The following is a 17148-nucleotide window of genomic DNA, read 5'->3' as shown; positions in this document are numbered from 1 at the left end:
ACACACCAAAAGTGTTTCCGTCTCAGGTAAACAAATATAACTTTACTATTATTTGAAGTATGGATGGCCATATAGACGTAATGACAACACAAGTTGACACGCATTTCTGTACATAAATATTTATAAACATACTAATAATTGGCTTCTCTTTTTTTTTTAACCGTTGAATCGATCCCGTCATTTCCGGTTGTCGGCTCCCGGGCTAACGGTCGAATGACGTCAGAGGAAGTCTTACCCCGGGTTAGCTGTCACTCAAGGACTCCTCGAGCGAGCGAGAGAGAGACGAGAATGGCATGAAGCACGGAGCCGGATCCTCCAATGTTGTACACTTATTTAGGCGTCGTGTTTTGTTTTGCCCACCCCCAACTCTGGGAGTCTACTTTCCTTTGTTTCGACAAACATTTAGCCTAGCTCCCTAGCTAGCTAGCTAGCTAGCTAGCCAGCGCACCAGGTAATAAAAAAAAAAGTCCAAGGTAGCAACGAGACGTACAGACGGCGAGCAAAGCTTCCACATGGCGTTAATCCTGTTTACAAGGTCCAGGGCACCTTTAATGACAACCTCCAGATCGTTGAACAACGATCTACGGAAAGCCAAAGGTAAGGAGTTACTTATTTTCGTCATTAATTTGTTAGGCCTCTGTGTGTGACCGTATGTGTGTGGGACTGGGTGGTGGTGGTGGGGGTGGGGGTGGGTGACGTAGCAAACTAGCTCGTTCACATTAGCATTTGTGGTACTTTTCCGTTTCTGGCTGTGAGGTGGCGGCTGACTCATTGTTCCCGTAAATATGCTCCCAAAAATCGCGCTAAGAGGCTGGTAAAATGGATGTTGCCAAGTAGGGAGAGAATTCGGTAAGGAGGTCGTGTGAGGATAGTGGCTCAGCTCGAATTGGATGGGAGGATGCCAGTTGCCATGGCAGCACCTTCGTCTTCTCCTTCTCATATAGTCATCAAAAGTTCATGTCATGACAAATCAGTACTAGTAAATAGGATGTAATTTACAAGTATATTATCGCAACTGGAATTACAAGAGTAGAAAATTGACATTATGGTCATGCAATTTTAAGCAAAAAGCTTTGTTGGTTTTGTTTTTATTTGTTCTTTTTTCTTTTCGGACAATCATAGAGACAATTTACAACATTCACTTTTCTCATACAATTATTCCCGAAAAGAAAAAGGGCTGACGGGATGAAGCCGAAGCCTGTTAATTCCCATTCCCAGAATGCATTAGTGGTAATTTGTCACATATCTAGTTGTGTGGATGATCAAATTGTTGATTGATGCAAAAGTTTGTCTTCCCAATAGTCTTTGTTGATCAAAACGTTGATTTGTTGTCTTGTTATCGCTAGTTGAAAGCTGGTCAATGTGCATTCTGTACAGCCAAGGTCAGCTGAAGTAAAGATTAGAGCACAATAAAGTATCTTTGCTTGCAGTCAAATGTTTGACATTTATTCTTTGGATAGGACAACAACAAAAAAGAAACCTCATAATAGTAAATTGTGAAAAAAATATTGATGGAATAATATTGGAGGTTAAGTGTTAAAGTGTTCTCATTCATTAATTTCCCCCTTCATCGATTGCTCTCTAAACTGACTATATTGCATAGTGCAAGTATGTTGATTAAAAGACACTTTGTTGCTTGGCTCGCTCTGTAAATCAATGGTTCTTAACCTGGGTTCGATGGAACCCTGGAGGTTGGGTGGGTCAGTCTCGGGTTCGGCCGAGGCCAAGACATACAACCGACTCGTATGATTCCCTGCTTGGCCATCATTGGCTGCAGGTGATCCCGCAGGCTACATAATGGAACATAATGGTGTTCCACAGGGTTCAATTCTGGGACCTCTGCTGTTTTCATTGTATCATAGTTTTAAAGTGCTCTATAAATATCGAGTTGAGTTGAATGACGGGATTCGGCGTCCTAACTGCATGATTTATAATGCCAGGTTGAGCAATTCTAGTCCAGCACAATTAGCTATCTAGCAAAACTAAAGGAACACTTCCTTAAGCTGTGTGGGGAATACAAGAACACAAAGCTCAATAAAGAAGGGTTCGGTACCTCCGACAAGGTTAAAAACTGCAGCTTAAATGTAAGCAAACACTTGATCAGCTCACCCAAAATATTATTTATGGGCCATGCTTTGGTTTTACACCGCTAAGAGTCAAGCGAGTGAATTGCTGAATGTCGAGGGGCCATGACCTTAAAAGCAACCCAACACCCACGGCTACACTTTAAAACATTTTTTTAATATATATTTCCAGTCTCTTCCCTCTTGTGTCATTTGTAAGTGACGTGCTTCCAGTACACTCGGCGTGTGATTGTGCATGCACGTGTGTCTGTGTGTGCGTGTCCCTTGCTGGATCCAGTCCAGCCTGCCATGTGAGGGCCAAGGGGGGCGTGGCCTGGCCACCCGTTGAGTAACGATTGGTCGAAAGTTTCCGCGGGCCTCTCACTGGGCCTCTCACTGGGCCTCCTGGGGTGTGAACAGATAGTAACTCATTGGCCCACTTCATTAGGTACAACTTCTAGAGTCACACATTGCGAGAGTTGCATCCGAAATGTGGTCTTGCTATTGTCATGTATTGGATGCATCTCATTTAGATAGTGTGCCTGGAGTGGTTACTGTGCTGTGTATGTAAATGATATTGCACTATTGTTTCCATTCAAAATCAATATGTTTACTTTCTCACAGGGAAACTCAAAGATGCTTCCTGCTTTAACTGCACTGCGTTAAGACTCTCCAATCAGAGGTGAGATGCTCAAATCAAGCCACAAAGCCACAAACATTTTTTAATTTCTTGGGTGGTGGTCAGTTTACTTGGGCGTATTAACATGGTGTGGGAAACACTGTGTGTAAAAAAAATAATAATTGTGTAAATAGGCTGATTTTAGCCGATTGTAAAAGATCTAATATTGGCCAATCAATTATTTCTTATTAAAAAGCACCCTTGAAAATGTATTATTTTATTTTTTTTTTTTGGGTGGGAGCATTTGATGAATTTGGTTCTGCCTTCACAGATTTGACGGCTTCCGACTAGTCAGCACAGCCCAGCTCTCTCACTCGGGCCCCTCACCCCTCTCATCCGATGGCCCCCACCACGGCTCGGACTCACGGCGCCTGTTATGCGCCTTGGCCCCCTGGCCTTCCCCTTCGGCGTACCCGGCCATTTCCACCGGCACGAGACCGTGGCGGCGGGACGAGCCCGGCGTCCGGTGGCTGCACGCCTCGCCGGCGAGGTGGGACGACTCCAAAGTGGAGAAGTCCCTGCGCTCGTTGAAGGACAAGAAGAAGCTGGAGGAAGGGGGCCCGGTTTACAGCCCCACTCTGGACGCCGAGCCGGTCAGACGGACGGTGCGGCAGTGGGTGCGGGACGAAATCAAACATTATTACCACGGCTTCAGGCTGCTGTTTGTGGACACGGGGATCGCCGTACGGATGCTATGGCAAGTGCTTAACGGACACGGCCTGTCCCGCCGCGAGAGGAGACAGGTGAGGACGTTTTCTTGTTTGTTTCCAGACCGTGAAGAAATTGTGAACGTGATGGCCAATTGCCTCAAAATCACGATTGATTGAGTTTGAATGCAAGCCAACGCATGAAACGCTCAAGCCGGATGACGGAAGTTCCCGGTAACGAGCGCACATTAGCGTCCTCGAAAGCGTCCGTCCAGACGTCCTGTTGTGCCCCCGCTCAAACCGTCGGCGTTCCTAATGGGATCACTTGTGGAAATTGGCTGCACGCTGCGTGTGTTTACTCACGAGGTGTTTAGCGCGACTTAAGGGAAGAAGAGAAGAAGCGTTAACCGTCCGCCACGACAACACTCGCAATCCTTGACGGTCAATCATACGCTTTTTGAGGCGGTTACGTAACCATGTTACATCACAAAGGTGATTTTAATAAAATTTTCAGTTGTGAGACAACAATCAAGATGCACTGCTGTCTTGACTTATGACTTTTGATTTGTTCGGTGACCAAGTTTGTCACTCACATTTACTTGTGACGACTGTAAGTGTATGAAAGGGTGTGGCTTAATGGGTGCTGTCTGGTTGGTTATTCTTCGTTAGTGATAGACCAATATAGTTCTTTCAACCGATTATTAGTAGTCAAGGAAGCTAATAACTGATATTTCAAGACAATATTCCTTTGCCGTAAAAGAGAACGTGTCAAAATGAACTCTTTTAGCGCCAAAAATGTCATTAAGGACACGCCCACTGAATACCACCAATAACCTCAACTACTTTTTTTTTTTCTCAATTGGCAGTGGAAAGTCTTGTGCAGCGCTGGTTTGTGAATGGGGTGGGAAAATCCGAAAACACCCACTAACTATGGCCAGCAGATGGCAGCATTGAATCTCTTTTTAATGGGCTCCCAGTAGTATCAAATTACAATGAAACATGACCGATCTAATGAAATAAAACATTTTCAAGGATGACGTGAATGATCAAAGCTTTTGCCACTAAACAAAAAATAATAGTGTCAAAGTCACTGTTGTGCAGAAAAAGTATCTTTTCACAAAAAGCTTGTTTTCTCCTTATTTTTTTCTATTTTCGCTATAGATGTCACTCAAATGACCTATTTTCAAACGTTGATTACGAAAGAACGGAAGAAGGTCGAGACATACTTTTTTTTTTCTAATGAAAGAATAGAATGCGATCTTTCATGTGATATCCACCATGTTTATGATTCAGTCATCTAAAACTTTTGATACTTCCTGGCTGGGAATGTTTCGGTGGTCCGTCTGCTCAGCTGCCGCTCGGCTCACATGCGAGGAGGGTGACCCGGGTCACAGCATTAGCGTTAGCGGCTTAGCCTGAGGGGGAGGCGATTGGCGATTGGCGACTAGTGAGTGAGCCGTCCTCGCACGGGCGGGCCTCAGGTGTCGAGTTGTGACTGCGCCACTTCATTCACTTAACAGTCAACACTGCGGGAAAACATGAGCCTCTTTGATGTCTTCATTAGGGCCCGTCTGACATGGATTTCTTTAAGGCCGATTAGTTCCCCCAAAAAATTATATAGTTTATACAGTCTTTTTTTTTTTTTGATATGAATTACAGGCAGTCTATTTGACTGGTTTACAATGCTTTGTCCTTTTAGTATTTTTTTTTAACTTTACAACAGAAAACAACATTAGGTACTCATGTGCAACCTAATTAATGGATCCAGAATTTTCTACACTGTACTATACTACGCTCGCTACACTGGATTAAACTCAACTCAATACACGATGCAAAGTAAAGTATAACTGTAAAATATTTGTCCGTGACAGAGAACGGGTTCATGAACTTTTCCCATGTCGCAATAAGCGTTCATTTCCTTTTTGATGATTACCAACACTTTGCCCTTTTTTTTGCCATCACCTGCTAAAAACTTGCGCAATTTGATGGTAACGCTGCATTCCAGTCCCAGTTGAAGAGCAACCACGCATGTCTGTGTGCATAATGCATGTTTCGCAATTCACGGTGACACACCAACCTACAATGAATGTGTGCTTGTATGTTGATGCAATACTGCAAAAAAATAATAATAATTAGGACAAACTAAGACTGAACCTGACAAACTTGAACTTACGCTCGGTGTTATGTTCCGTCATAGGTGAAATTGTATGGAGGACCAAACTGCCAAAATTAAAAAGAAATAAATGACTAAATAATTAAATAAAAGTGAAAATAAAAAATGGATATAAAAAATGCAAAAAAGTGAAATAAAATATATACCAAAAAAAAAAATAGAAGTAAAAATGAATACAAAAATAAAAACGAAATTCTAAACATAAATGTCGAAATAAATAGAATGAAATATCAATCAGTAAATAAAAAGGCACTGTGCGTCAATAGCTTCCAGTCAGTGCTGACGATGGGCCCGTTTGCAATTTTGCACCCTTTCACATGCAGCTGACTCCCTGTGAGCATGCATGTCCCAAATCCATCCACGGTCCATTCATCCCGCCCTGACTTAACTTTCACCTCCTTAAGCTTCTTTTCATATTCACTCATTGTGCTGCCCAACTAGCAAGCCCCCCCCCCCATCAGCCCACTCCCACACTTTGATGTGATGATATACATGTCAATGGCCCCTCTCACAAAAGACCTTTTCAGTGGGATCCATCCCAAATCCTTAATCCTGCTGGCCCGCTGACATGCAGGTGGAGCGACTGGCTTCTCCTCTCACTCCAAAACGCAACAATAAACATGTGCATCCTTGACAAAAAATGGGTCTTTTGGGTTACCCTGTTCAAATGTCGTTTGCTTGTATTATGAACATTTGGGCAGATGAAAGAGCTTTTTTAGTGGCTTTAACTCAAAAACTCAACTTGCAAACGTAGTAAAACAACCCCATGCACCCAGTTAAAAGTAATCGATTATTTGACAATAGGGCTGGGTTTAAATAATCAATATTCAATCGATTTTCCTTTTTGAGCCTGATATGGATTCATAAAACAATTATTTTAATATCTCTTTTTTCCCCCAAAAATCATAAGAAAATATAATTTTAATGGCCAATAAAAGTATTTCTTCTTACATTTATGAAAGACCTTATCATGTCCTTGATATTGAAGGAAAATTGATGTTCTATAATTGATCAATATCGGATTGAAGTGAATCGAATTGGGAAAAATTGAAGTTGAATCGAACTGAATTCTTGTGAATCGAATTCAGGAAATCAGAATTGATACCCAGGCCTAATCAACAAGTAATCGATGATCAAATTAATCGACAACTATTTTAATAATTGAGTAATCGTATTGAGCCATATTTTTAAATTTAAAATTGTCCAAATCCTCTGATTTCAGCATATCAACAATAATTGTTTCGTAAAGAAGACTGATTATATTCTGTGTTTCATCAAAATAAGACAATTATAAACATCTGTTTTTACTTTGGAAACAATGACCAAACCGCGTCAATCACACAAAAATCGTTATACAAATACAAAGTGCGATATAAACACCAATCACTGGTTAATAGAGTAATCAGGGGAAGAAATGCTTTTGTCATACACTTGAATGCAAAATTAAAATGAATCTGATTAGTCGATTGAATAATTGATAGATGAATGGATTCTACAAATATTTGAGTGTGACAGCCCACATCCAGCTGCCATGAAAGCTGCCATGAAATGTGTCATGTGTGCAGTTCCTGCGGACCTGCGCGGACGTCTTCCGACTGCTGCCCTTCCTGGTGTTCGTCATCGTCCCCTTCATGGAGTTCCTGCTGCCCGTGGCGCTCAAGCTCTTCCCCAACATGCTGCCGTCCACTTTCGAGACGCAGTCCAAGAAGGTGACGAACTAAGCCAGCGTCGCCCAACAACCGCAATGTCACCGCTCCACTCTCATGTGACATATGACATGAACTTTGACCCCGTCAGGCGCTCAGACTGTTTTGCTTGACAAGCTGTAATCCTATTGGCTGTCTAAGATTATCTTGTTATAATTACAGCAAGCTTTTCCTGTATGTTATCAAACAACGTACTATATATAATGTCACGTCTGTTTGTAGGTCCGATTTTTTTGTAATACAAAAATGTGAGCCATAAGCGCCTTCTGACGGCGCTCAACTCACTTAACAACTCACTTGCATGCAGGATGAGAGATTGAAAAAGGAGCTTCGCGTCAAGCTGGAGATGGCCAAGTTCTTGCAGGACACCATCGAGGAAATCGCCTTGCGTAACAAGGCGGCCCAAGGTGACGTCGCCGAGGAGTTCTCCACGTTTTTCCAGAAGGTCAGTGAACGGCCATGTGCTTATTAATAAGTCATCTTAAGATGGGTACATTCATACACGCAAAGAAGTGTGCAGTACATGAATTGAAAGTCAGTTACTATCTGTTGTCAGATCCGAGATTCTGGCGAGCGTCCCAGCAACGAGCAGATCTTGCGCTTCTCCAAACTGTTTGAGGACGAGCTGACGCTGGACAACCTGACCCGACCCCAGCTGGTGGCGCTGTGCCGCCTGCTGGAGCTGCAGTCCATCGGCACCAACAACTTCCTGCGCTTTCAGCTCATCATGAAGCTGAGGAACATTCGCGCCGACGATAAGGTGGATTCATCTGCAAAGTTTTGTGCCTTTCATTTTTTTAATTGGGGGTGGGGGGGGGTCACTTTCCCTAAAATAATGGTCTGAGTCATTTTTGGCAGAAAACATGAAAAACGTTCAAGTTCAATCAAATAAAAAAATTATTACATAAGGATATATCTTTTAAAGAATTTTTTTTTATGGTCAAAATATGACCTAGGCCCTGATTTTGAGAGGGTGATGATATATAAAATAATTATTGAAATTACTAAATAATACATTTCCATTTTGAATAAAATAATTAAAATAACCCCCAAAAATTATGTTTCTGTAAAAATGTTAGTGTTTGATGATACATTTTCATTATTTTTATTTATTTGTGACTTGATATTTCGGATGAATTATTCATTAAAATAAATAAAGGCAAGTAATTGTTAGTGTTTATGTAAGATATGCAACATTGTTTTTAAGTCATTTTTATTGCAATTATAATTTATTAATTTATTTAATAAAATAAAAAAATGACACTGTTTTGTGTTTAATTTTATTTTAATAATAAAATAATTCACTCATTATGAATGTTGTTTTTAATATAATTATAAATAAAACAATTATTTTATAAAATACATGAAAAAAATTATTTAAAAATGTTCATTTGACTTGATTAAAAAAATACAATAATGTTAATAATAAATTCATTACAATTTCAAATTTTGTGGAAAATAATCAACTATAAATGCTTGGATTTGTTTTTCTTTCTTGCAGCTGATTGCTGAGGAGGGCGTGGAGAGCCTCAACGTGAACGAGGTGCAGGCTGCCTGTCGGGTTCGAGGCATGAGATCGCTGGGTGTCACCGAGGAGCGACTCCGAGAGCAGCTCAGCCAGGTGCCTCACTTTTTATGTTCTTGTACACCGACATGTGACCACTCCACAGTGTTGTGTGTGTGTCCATGGTCTCCACAATGTTGTAGACGCTGTCACTATTGAATTATTTTTTTTTTTTTTTGAATCGATTATCCTGTTGACCATTCCATTGAAGAGTCCAGTTATCAAATGGATTTGCATTGATGTCAACCTATTTGTCTTGGTCAACTTTCTTTTCGTCTCTCATTATGCGTGCTGTAGTGGCTGGAACTTCACCTGAAGCAGCAGATCCCCACCTCCCTGCTTCTGCTGTCCCGAGCCATGTACCTCCCCGACACGCTCTCCCCGGCCGACCAGCTGAAGACCACCCTGCAGACGCTCCCTGACATGGTGGTACGTCTTCCGTGTTGGGCTCCCAAACTTCAGCCATGACCCGCTTGCCACCATTTGTCCACAGACGAAGGAGGCCCAGGTGATGGTGGCTGAGATGGAGCTGTCCAAAGTGGACAACAAGACCAAAGTGGAGACCACGCTGCAGGAGGAGGCGGCCATTCGCCAGGACAACAAGGACAGGGAGATGGAGAGGCTGGCCGACCTCGCGGAAAAGGCTGCCAGGGTATCAAATTGTGTCACTTCCACCTGGATGGATGCTAGATATTATACTTCCTCTTTTATTAACTTGATCATGCTCATATTTATAAACATCTTCCAAAAGGCCATCACAATCTCTTTTGTAATGTTGGTTGACTTCCAAATTCTTCTAAAAAAAATTCTCACTTTCAAAATCTTTATGAACCGTTTGAAGTGACTCTGTCAGATCAGTCCAGCAACTTGACACCATAAACGGACGTCATCAGGTGGATGTTAACACCACGATGCACTTTTGGCGCCCCCTGCAGGACAGTGAGGAGCTGGCAGCCGAACAAAGCGGGCAGACGGCGTCGCCGGCTGACGTGCTCAAGGACGCGGCACCTGTCGTCGAAGGAGTGAAAGTAATTTTTCAACATTTTCATCAATACTACAACATATGTGTCACCATGTAAACAATGTGTTTATTGTGCTTTTGCATGTCAGCTTTTCTATTTTTTTATCTTGCTATACTGACTGAAGCTGTCGCTTTGTTGCGCTGCTTCATTTTCTCTATTCTTCTTCATCTTTGCCTTCATCTTCTTGTGCAGTTTGAACAGTGGCAGACATTCCTGCGTTATCAGGTTACCTTAAGTGCTATCTAATGCTACCCCGTCCTCCCAAATGGTGGTGTGCTCGCACAGGTTCTGGAAGTTTCTCCCCACGTGGTGCTGCTCCTCCTAAATTGATCCCAACCTTCCCCTAAAAAAATGTAGCGTTCAAATTTGGGCTTTCGTTTGTGATTGTTCCCAAGTATGGTGATCATTCCTCAGTGATTTCTCCCCTTGTTTTGTCCATGTCGTGTCTGCGTGGGCGCTTGGGCGTCATTCCATCTTTTGTTGTTTTTAAAGGGTGAGGAGATCACGAAAGAGGAGATCGACATGATCAGCGACGCCTGCTCCAAGCTGAAGGAGCAGAAGAAGCTGCTGACTCTGGAGAAGGAGGAGCTGGAGGAGCTCAAGGACGACGTGCTGGAGTACAGTGAGGTGCGTTCGCTCGCTCGCTCGCCCTGAAATGGATTCTCTGTGGCAGTGGTTCGCAAACGTCTTTGCATTAATTGCCATCTCTGAACCCATCAATGACTTCAGTAGTTCAATTATTCATTAGTGGTAGACTGATCCAGGGCCAATACTGATTATTAGTAGTCAAGGAGGCAGATAAGCAATATTTTGAGCTGATATTAATTTGTAGTCAAAGAGAAAAATTTTGGCATCACAATATTAAAAAAAAATAACATAACTGTGAAATGCCATTTGGGATGTTTGTTAAAACAACATTTGAAATCTGCAAGATGTAGAATTTTAGACATATAGAGAATTGACCGCTTTGTGGTTGTTGGTGTCCCACAGGACCTGGAGGAGATCAAGAAGGAGCTCTCCAAGACGGGCCAGGAGAAGGCCGTGTGCGAGTCCAAGGCCAGCCAGCGTCTGTCCAAGAGGGTCAACCGCATGATCGGACGCATAGACAAGATCATCGGGGAGCTGGAGAATGACAAGGTCATCCTGGACGGACAGATGGACAGCGGAACCACACCGCCTGTCGGGTAAGTGACTTGAAGAAACTCGGCCATGCCAACATTGTCATCATCGTCCTCCTTGCTTGCATGGTAAAATCCTGGTGGAGATTAGTGGCTCAAATACATCGTTTCCCAGCACAATAATCCGAAAAAATTTTTGGGGGGTCAACCATTTGAAGCTCCCTGATTGACTGTAAACGTTTACAGCTTATTCTTGACTACAAGGTAAGATGGGCTGCAATCATTTGATTTTGCTTTATGCATTTTTTTTTGCTGCTTCCCCAAAGGCTAACGTGGCATCGTGGTTGCGCTGTGATTGTGCCGTAAGAGCTTCCACCCTGCCTCAAACCATCAACATTGACATGAATCACAGATGTTTACAGTGAACCCTCACCATTCGCTGCAAAGACAAGTTTGCAAATTGTAGATGGGCCCCGCCCACAGAATGTTTTCAAACTTTAGCAATATGAGCAAAGTGCGCGTTACGTTTGCGCATGCGTGAAAATCAAGTATAAAAAAAAAAAAACTTGCTACCAGACAAAGCCGTCATTTGAATGGCGGCAAATGGAGTGCTGAAAGTGTTTGCGTAACTTCACACCTTAAAGCTCGCAAGCATTGTTTAAGTGGCTTTCAGCCTTAAGTGACAAAACGACAGGTGCACTTGGTTTCATTTTTAACTGTCCTAATGGAGTTTATAGGCAAAAAAAATACCATTGCAAAGCTCGAGAAGACGGAAGTGTACGCTTTAAAACCTCTGTTCACTCTTCCCAATTTCCAGACAGAAAAGAAAGATCCAAACGGACTTAAAGGAGGCTAAAATGGAAAATTCCTTGAACACATTTCTTTTACCAAAAGAAAGATTAGAGTTTCTTCTTTCATCAGTTTTGCAGCAATTAGCATTCGAATACAGCCAAGCCTCATCGGTCGCCACAGCGAATCGGTTGCCTCCATCTAACGCTGTCCTCTGCATCCTCTGCTCTTTAACTACACCCATAAACCTCCTCTTTGGTCTTCAGCATTATTCACAAATCTGTGTAAACAACTGCTTTTTTGCAACATGGCCCTGGTTGAGCTCATTTGCTCTGCTGCCACCTGCTGGCCGTTTGTGTAATAACTACCATTTCTTCAACCGTTCTTTGCGGTTGAGAGGCTGCATCAATACCTTCTGTATGCTATAGTATAAAAAAAAAAACGTCCAAACACGTCTTTGGGAGCATGGTAATATTTAAACTAGAACGTATTCATACGTTTTTGGGAGCAAATGAGTAACATGTGATAGTGATTCACGAATTGGCACGGGTTCACTGTTTGGGTAAGCACCTGTAATGATGGTTTTTTTTCTGGCACGAATGAACATTACAGGAAGCTTCTCGAAGCTTGCTGGGAAACCTTTGATTGGTGTGATCATAGGAGGGGGAGGAGCTGGAATGCAGCATGCCGACAGCCCCTCCCCCAAACCAACGTACACAATGAACAGACCCAAATCTCCACCGCCTTTTACACCCGCGCCCAAGCTGGTAACGCATTTTCCTGTATCCAGTCTCTTCTACACCTTCAGGGAGAACCTGATCAGCATCGACGAGCTCATCGGCGTCATGCGGCAGATCCAGAACATTCCCGAACACAAGCTGCACAGCATCGCCGAGGCGCTCGACGACAACAAGGACGGCAAGATCGACATCGATGACGTCATCAAGGTGCGCCCACCGCACCGACGGCCAGTGTGACGGTTTTGTTTGCAATTTCTAAGATTGAATTATTTTGCCTTCATTTGACTGCATCAAGTTTTGAATGAACATTCTTGCTTGTCATTGGAACAAAATCACCATTTTTATTTTCAAATTGCAGCTCGTTTGCATGATTGTAAAAGCAAATTGTAACGCAACCTCAAATGGGACATTTTCTAAGTGCCAGCTTTTTCTTTTCTTTTTTATTATTGGTATTCAAATACTGTGTTTTTGTAGCATGCACAGGGAGCTTCCACTTTTGATATTAAAACTTAATTGTTCTCCATGGTCAGTAGAATATTTGCTCTTTTTAAGAACTAAATTGCAGCAAACGTTTGCTCTGCTGGACTGCAGTAAGCCATCAAATTGCCTCTTTTTCAAAACAAGAATATGACATGAAATTGCTCCCTTGTTTTCCAAAAATGGACCAATAATGTAATATGGTAAAAACTTTTTTTAATGCAGTTGTCGGTGTTGATTTTAGAATTAAACACATCTGGCCACAATTCCATCATATCAATTAATACATTAAAAAATGACATGGGGTTTTATAGAAAATGTAGAATTTGTTGTAATTTTTTTTTATATAAATGACAAAAGTGAACAAAAATGCCCACACTAGAAAGTTTTCATCACATTTAACACGCTCTCTGTCTGGGATATTTGTTTGACTTGTCGAGGTGAGCGTCCCAAATCCTTAGCCGGTCTCAATTCCTTCGCGGCAGGTGGTGGAGCTGATCGACAAGGAAGACATCGACATCTCCACCACGCAGGTGGCCGACATCATGGTGATGCTGCAGAAGGAGGAGAAGGAGAAGGCCAAGGAGAAGGCCAAGGAGAAGGCGGAGAAAGAGCAGATGGCCAACCTCAACGGCTAGACCGCCACGGGAGCCTTTCACAGGTGAACTCCGTTTGATGGAAGGTGAACCGAAATTCTGCCTTGTGAAAATGTACTTGCGCCACCAACCCAACAAGCTCCTATTGCCTTTAAAAGGCGGCTCGTAAAAAGAAATGTCTACCGATCGAAGTGTAAATTACACTTGAGCGTTGTTTTATTATTTATTGGACCGGGGGACACGTTGGAATCATTCGTTTCTCCCAGCAGGATGACAGCAAAGAACACATGAAATTTGTAGCTGTAGTGTGCGATGCTTTCTGCACTTGAGTCCAAAACCGTCATTCCTCCTCTTTGTTCCAATTTTTCATCAAGATTGTGCATTTAGCGTGTGTCACTTCAACCAAAGAAGATTCAATTGAAATCATTTCATTTTTGCACCGCTTCGTCTCCATTTCTTCATCAGCGCATCGACTGACGGCCGACGCTCGCACCTTGTCTTGATGGATTGTTGAAGTGGCCTTTTGTCGTCGTGTTGTCGCCGCGGTTACGTTACAGCTGTGCTCCAGCAAGCCTTCATAGGGCCCAATTGGCGCCGGTTCTTTTTTTTTTTTTAAGACGAGCAGAAAGTCTTTCTGCAGCCAAACTGCGCTTTTGAGGTGTGCATGTTGGAACATAGTAGCAGAAACCAAAACATGGCCAGCGAGTCCAACAGGGGGCGCCAGAGTGAAGGTCATCGAAACTCGGATTAGAGAAAAGTGTTCAGTCCACGCAGATCGCTATGGAAAGCCATTGAGCATTTATTCTATGCACACGACTACAAGTTTGGCATACTAGTGACACTAGTACTATTGATGACATTATACATTTCTAACATCAAACATGTCAGCAGCTCCTCAAGAGTAACATGTCGTCGTCGTCGTGCAGAAATGTCATTCGGTAGCGGGTGGAATTAGTGGAATAAATGTTAGCATATTGAGACACAGTCGTTCTTTTAGTGTGCTGAGTTGCCTCATTGGCGAGGAAAAAGTGTGTCCTAGTACAACGCTCAGTTTTCAGGAGACCACAAAAAAATGTCACATTACCATTTCATCATTAAAGAAAGAAAAACGTTTTTTTTCAACACTTGGAATTGTTGACTCATTAAAAAAGGGAGAAAAAAAACAACTCCCAGTCTCCTACATGTGGATTGGCCGGCAGTTTAATAGACCAGGGTTATAATTGTTTTGGATTTTTCCATTATAGTTACTTTAATTTCACTTTTTTCATTTTTTTTATTTATTAGATTGTTAGCTTCCCCCCCCCCCCCAAAAGGCTTTGTTTTAGCTTTTTGTTAGCTATAGCATTAGTTTTACTTTTTTTAAGTATATCGATATGAAAAAATATGTTGAGTAAAGTATTATGTAATAAAGTCACATTTTCAAACCTTCCTTGCTGTACAAACATACAGCAATAGTGAAATAAAGACATTTCAAATGAACCCCGAAAGTTAATGCAATAACAAAACAAAATGGCTGCCGTAAAGAGACCATTCTCAATAGACAAACAAAAAACGGACATTTTTGTTAGTTTGCGTTAGTTTCATGAAAGTAGTTGTGGTTTTGTAAAAGCTTTTTTTGTTTTTATATGAATTCAAATTTTCTTGGTTTTCATGAACTTTAATAACCGTGATTATAGAACCTTATAAATATTACATTTTGCAAATTGTGACATAGGAGGTTTCAGGCGATGCCAGCGACATTGTACTAGTAAATATGTCTTCTAAATTAGACACAGCACAAAAAAAAAAGAGTTATTAACAACATTGCCAAATTTGAATGATTAAAAAAAAAAAAAAATCACCAAGGCTGCAAAGTTTTCAGTAACTTCCCCCCAAAAAAGGAATATGTATTTTCCCATTTTTGGTTTCTGACTGTCTCATGTATTTGGAAACAAAAGATTTAGAATTCACCTTGCAGACTCTTTTAGCTGTTTAGCAATAAAGGTTCAAATGGCTTTCCATGGATGTGGGCTCGGGTTCCAGATGTTCAAGTTTCTGTCAAAAGCCAATTGAGAGATTTCCACTTGCGTCACTTTGGATTGCGGCTTTGACTATTTCCTGGGATGTGTTTGCATCACATGACTCAAACCGTCCTCTGTTGTTGTATCATAAGAACAAAGCAATAAGCAAAATATGCATTCAACCGTTTGCGATCGTGTGCTTTTTTTAAATTTATGATTATTTAGCTTAAAGGCAACCGAAAAGCATGTTACGAGTAGTAGAGTATGATTTAGTTATTTGCTTTGGACTGCAGCTGTGGTGGGGATCAAAACGGCAGCTGAGAGTGAACGAGAAGCTGAAAATGAAAACGCAATTTGCTTTTGCTCTCATTGAATCGACTGGATTGAAAAAATCCTTCTACTGTAAATGGATCGAATAGTTGAGTAAGTGACAGCTTGTTGATTGTCGCCACACGGATTGTAACGCCAAACAAAACAAAGAATCATATTCAGTGTTGTCTCACTGCAAACGGCATGTCGATTACTTTGAAGTCATTTTTATTTATTTATTTAACCTTCATGCAAATTTGGGGATTTTTTTAGTTTTTGTTTTTGAAGGCGTTAGACTTGAAATGAGTGGAGAGAGAAAAAGCTTCACTTTTTTCCCACCATCAGATGAATTTACTTGTTTCAAAAAAATCAATGTACAAAAAAGTGAAATAAATTACAAAATGCTCCCAGAGTCCTTCGTTTGTTGTTGTTTGTTTACTTTTCTACCATTTTGTCATAACAAACTTCCAATTTTAAAGGAGGTCGCCAACGTGGATTTCAATATTTATTCATGCAATATTTTTAGTTTTGTGGTAAAAAGGTGAAATGGGCTTCAAGTTGCTTCATCACCGTCGTCTCTGAGAAATGAGGGCAAAGATTAATATTCTGACTAATGTTGACGATGATGATAATAATAATAATAACAGCGGTACAATTTGAAAACCTTGATTGAAACCCTAACGAGAGTTGAAAGCCTCATTTGAAAGCTCACCTTGACTAAAAAAACTGAATTTGAAACCAGAAACCTGCCTTGAAAGCAAATATTTTTCACCTAACTGTGGCTTGGAAGACTTTTTGAAACCGAAACCCTGGCTTCAAACCCCATTTTTAAAACGGTGGCCCTGTTGAAACCCTTTTATATTGAATCCTTCATGCTTGTTTCGAACCCTAATCCTGACTTGAAACCTTCGTTGTCATTTGACAACAGGGCAATTGATATATTTTATGATCATATTTATTTTAAATAATCGAAAAGTCCATAAATTAAATAGTAATATACTTGTATATGTTTGTTTTTACCTTCCTCCCATTTGTAGGAGGAAAGCATACATCGAGGTTGAAAAAAAAAAACACACACACCCTATTTTGACATGGTAAGAAGTAGAAAGTAGAATCATCAGTTTAAATGTTGGGCATGCAAATAAAAACTTGCCAGAAAAATACAAACTTGAGTCAAGATCCTTTTCCCGCCCGCTGACGTGTAAGAAAGGTTGAACGTTTATTTGAGCAAAATGATGTTGGCCACTAGAGGGCGGCAGAGGAAC

The 17148-nt window shown here is 41.4% G+C and overlaps 1 protein-coding gene across 4 annotated transcripts; it reads left to right on the top strand.

The window, feature by feature from the left end:
* The first annotated feature begins 198 nt into the window (after window positions 1-198).
* On the top strand, window positions 199-16295 carry letm1 (leucine zipper-EF-hand containing transmembrane protein 1). Of its 4 annotated transcripts, none has more exons than XM_077563907.1 (15): window positions 199-597; window positions 2688-2745; window positions 3014-3485; window positions 7128-7271; window positions 7576-7713; window positions 7825-8028; window positions 8770-8889; window positions 9130-9261; window positions 9326-9484; window positions 9768-9860; window positions 10047-10079; window positions 10347-10481; window positions 10845-11038; window positions 12552-12708; window positions 13464-16295. In XM_077563907.1, exons 1-15 carry the CDS (start codon window positions 513-515, stop codon window positions 13614-13616), a joined length of 2277 nt encoding a protein of 758 aa, XP_077420033.1. In that variant the 5' UTR covers window positions 199-512; the 3' UTR covers window positions 13617-16295. The 4 variants fall into 4 exon arrangements, with proteins under 4 accessions (XP_077420033.1, XP_077420049.1, XP_077420042.1 ...); XM_077563916.1 differs by having other exon boundaries at window positions 202-597; window positions 12570-12708; XM_077563923.1 differs by lacking the exon at window positions 10047-10079 and having other exon boundaries at window positions 201-597.
* The last annotated feature ends 853 nt before the right edge of the window (window positions 16296-17148 follow it).

Source organism: Vanacampus margaritifer, chromosome 1 (genome assembly GCF_051991255.1).
Source record: "Vanacampus margaritifer isolate UIUO_Vmar chromosome 1, RoL_Vmar_1.0, whole genome shotgun sequence".
Lineage (NCBI taxonomy): Eukaryota > Metazoa > Chordata > Actinopteri > Syngnathiformes > Syngnathidae > Vanacampus > Vanacampus margaritifer.
Note: the sequence above shows the minus strand (reverse complement) of the source record. Positions and strands in the feature narration are given on the sequence as shown.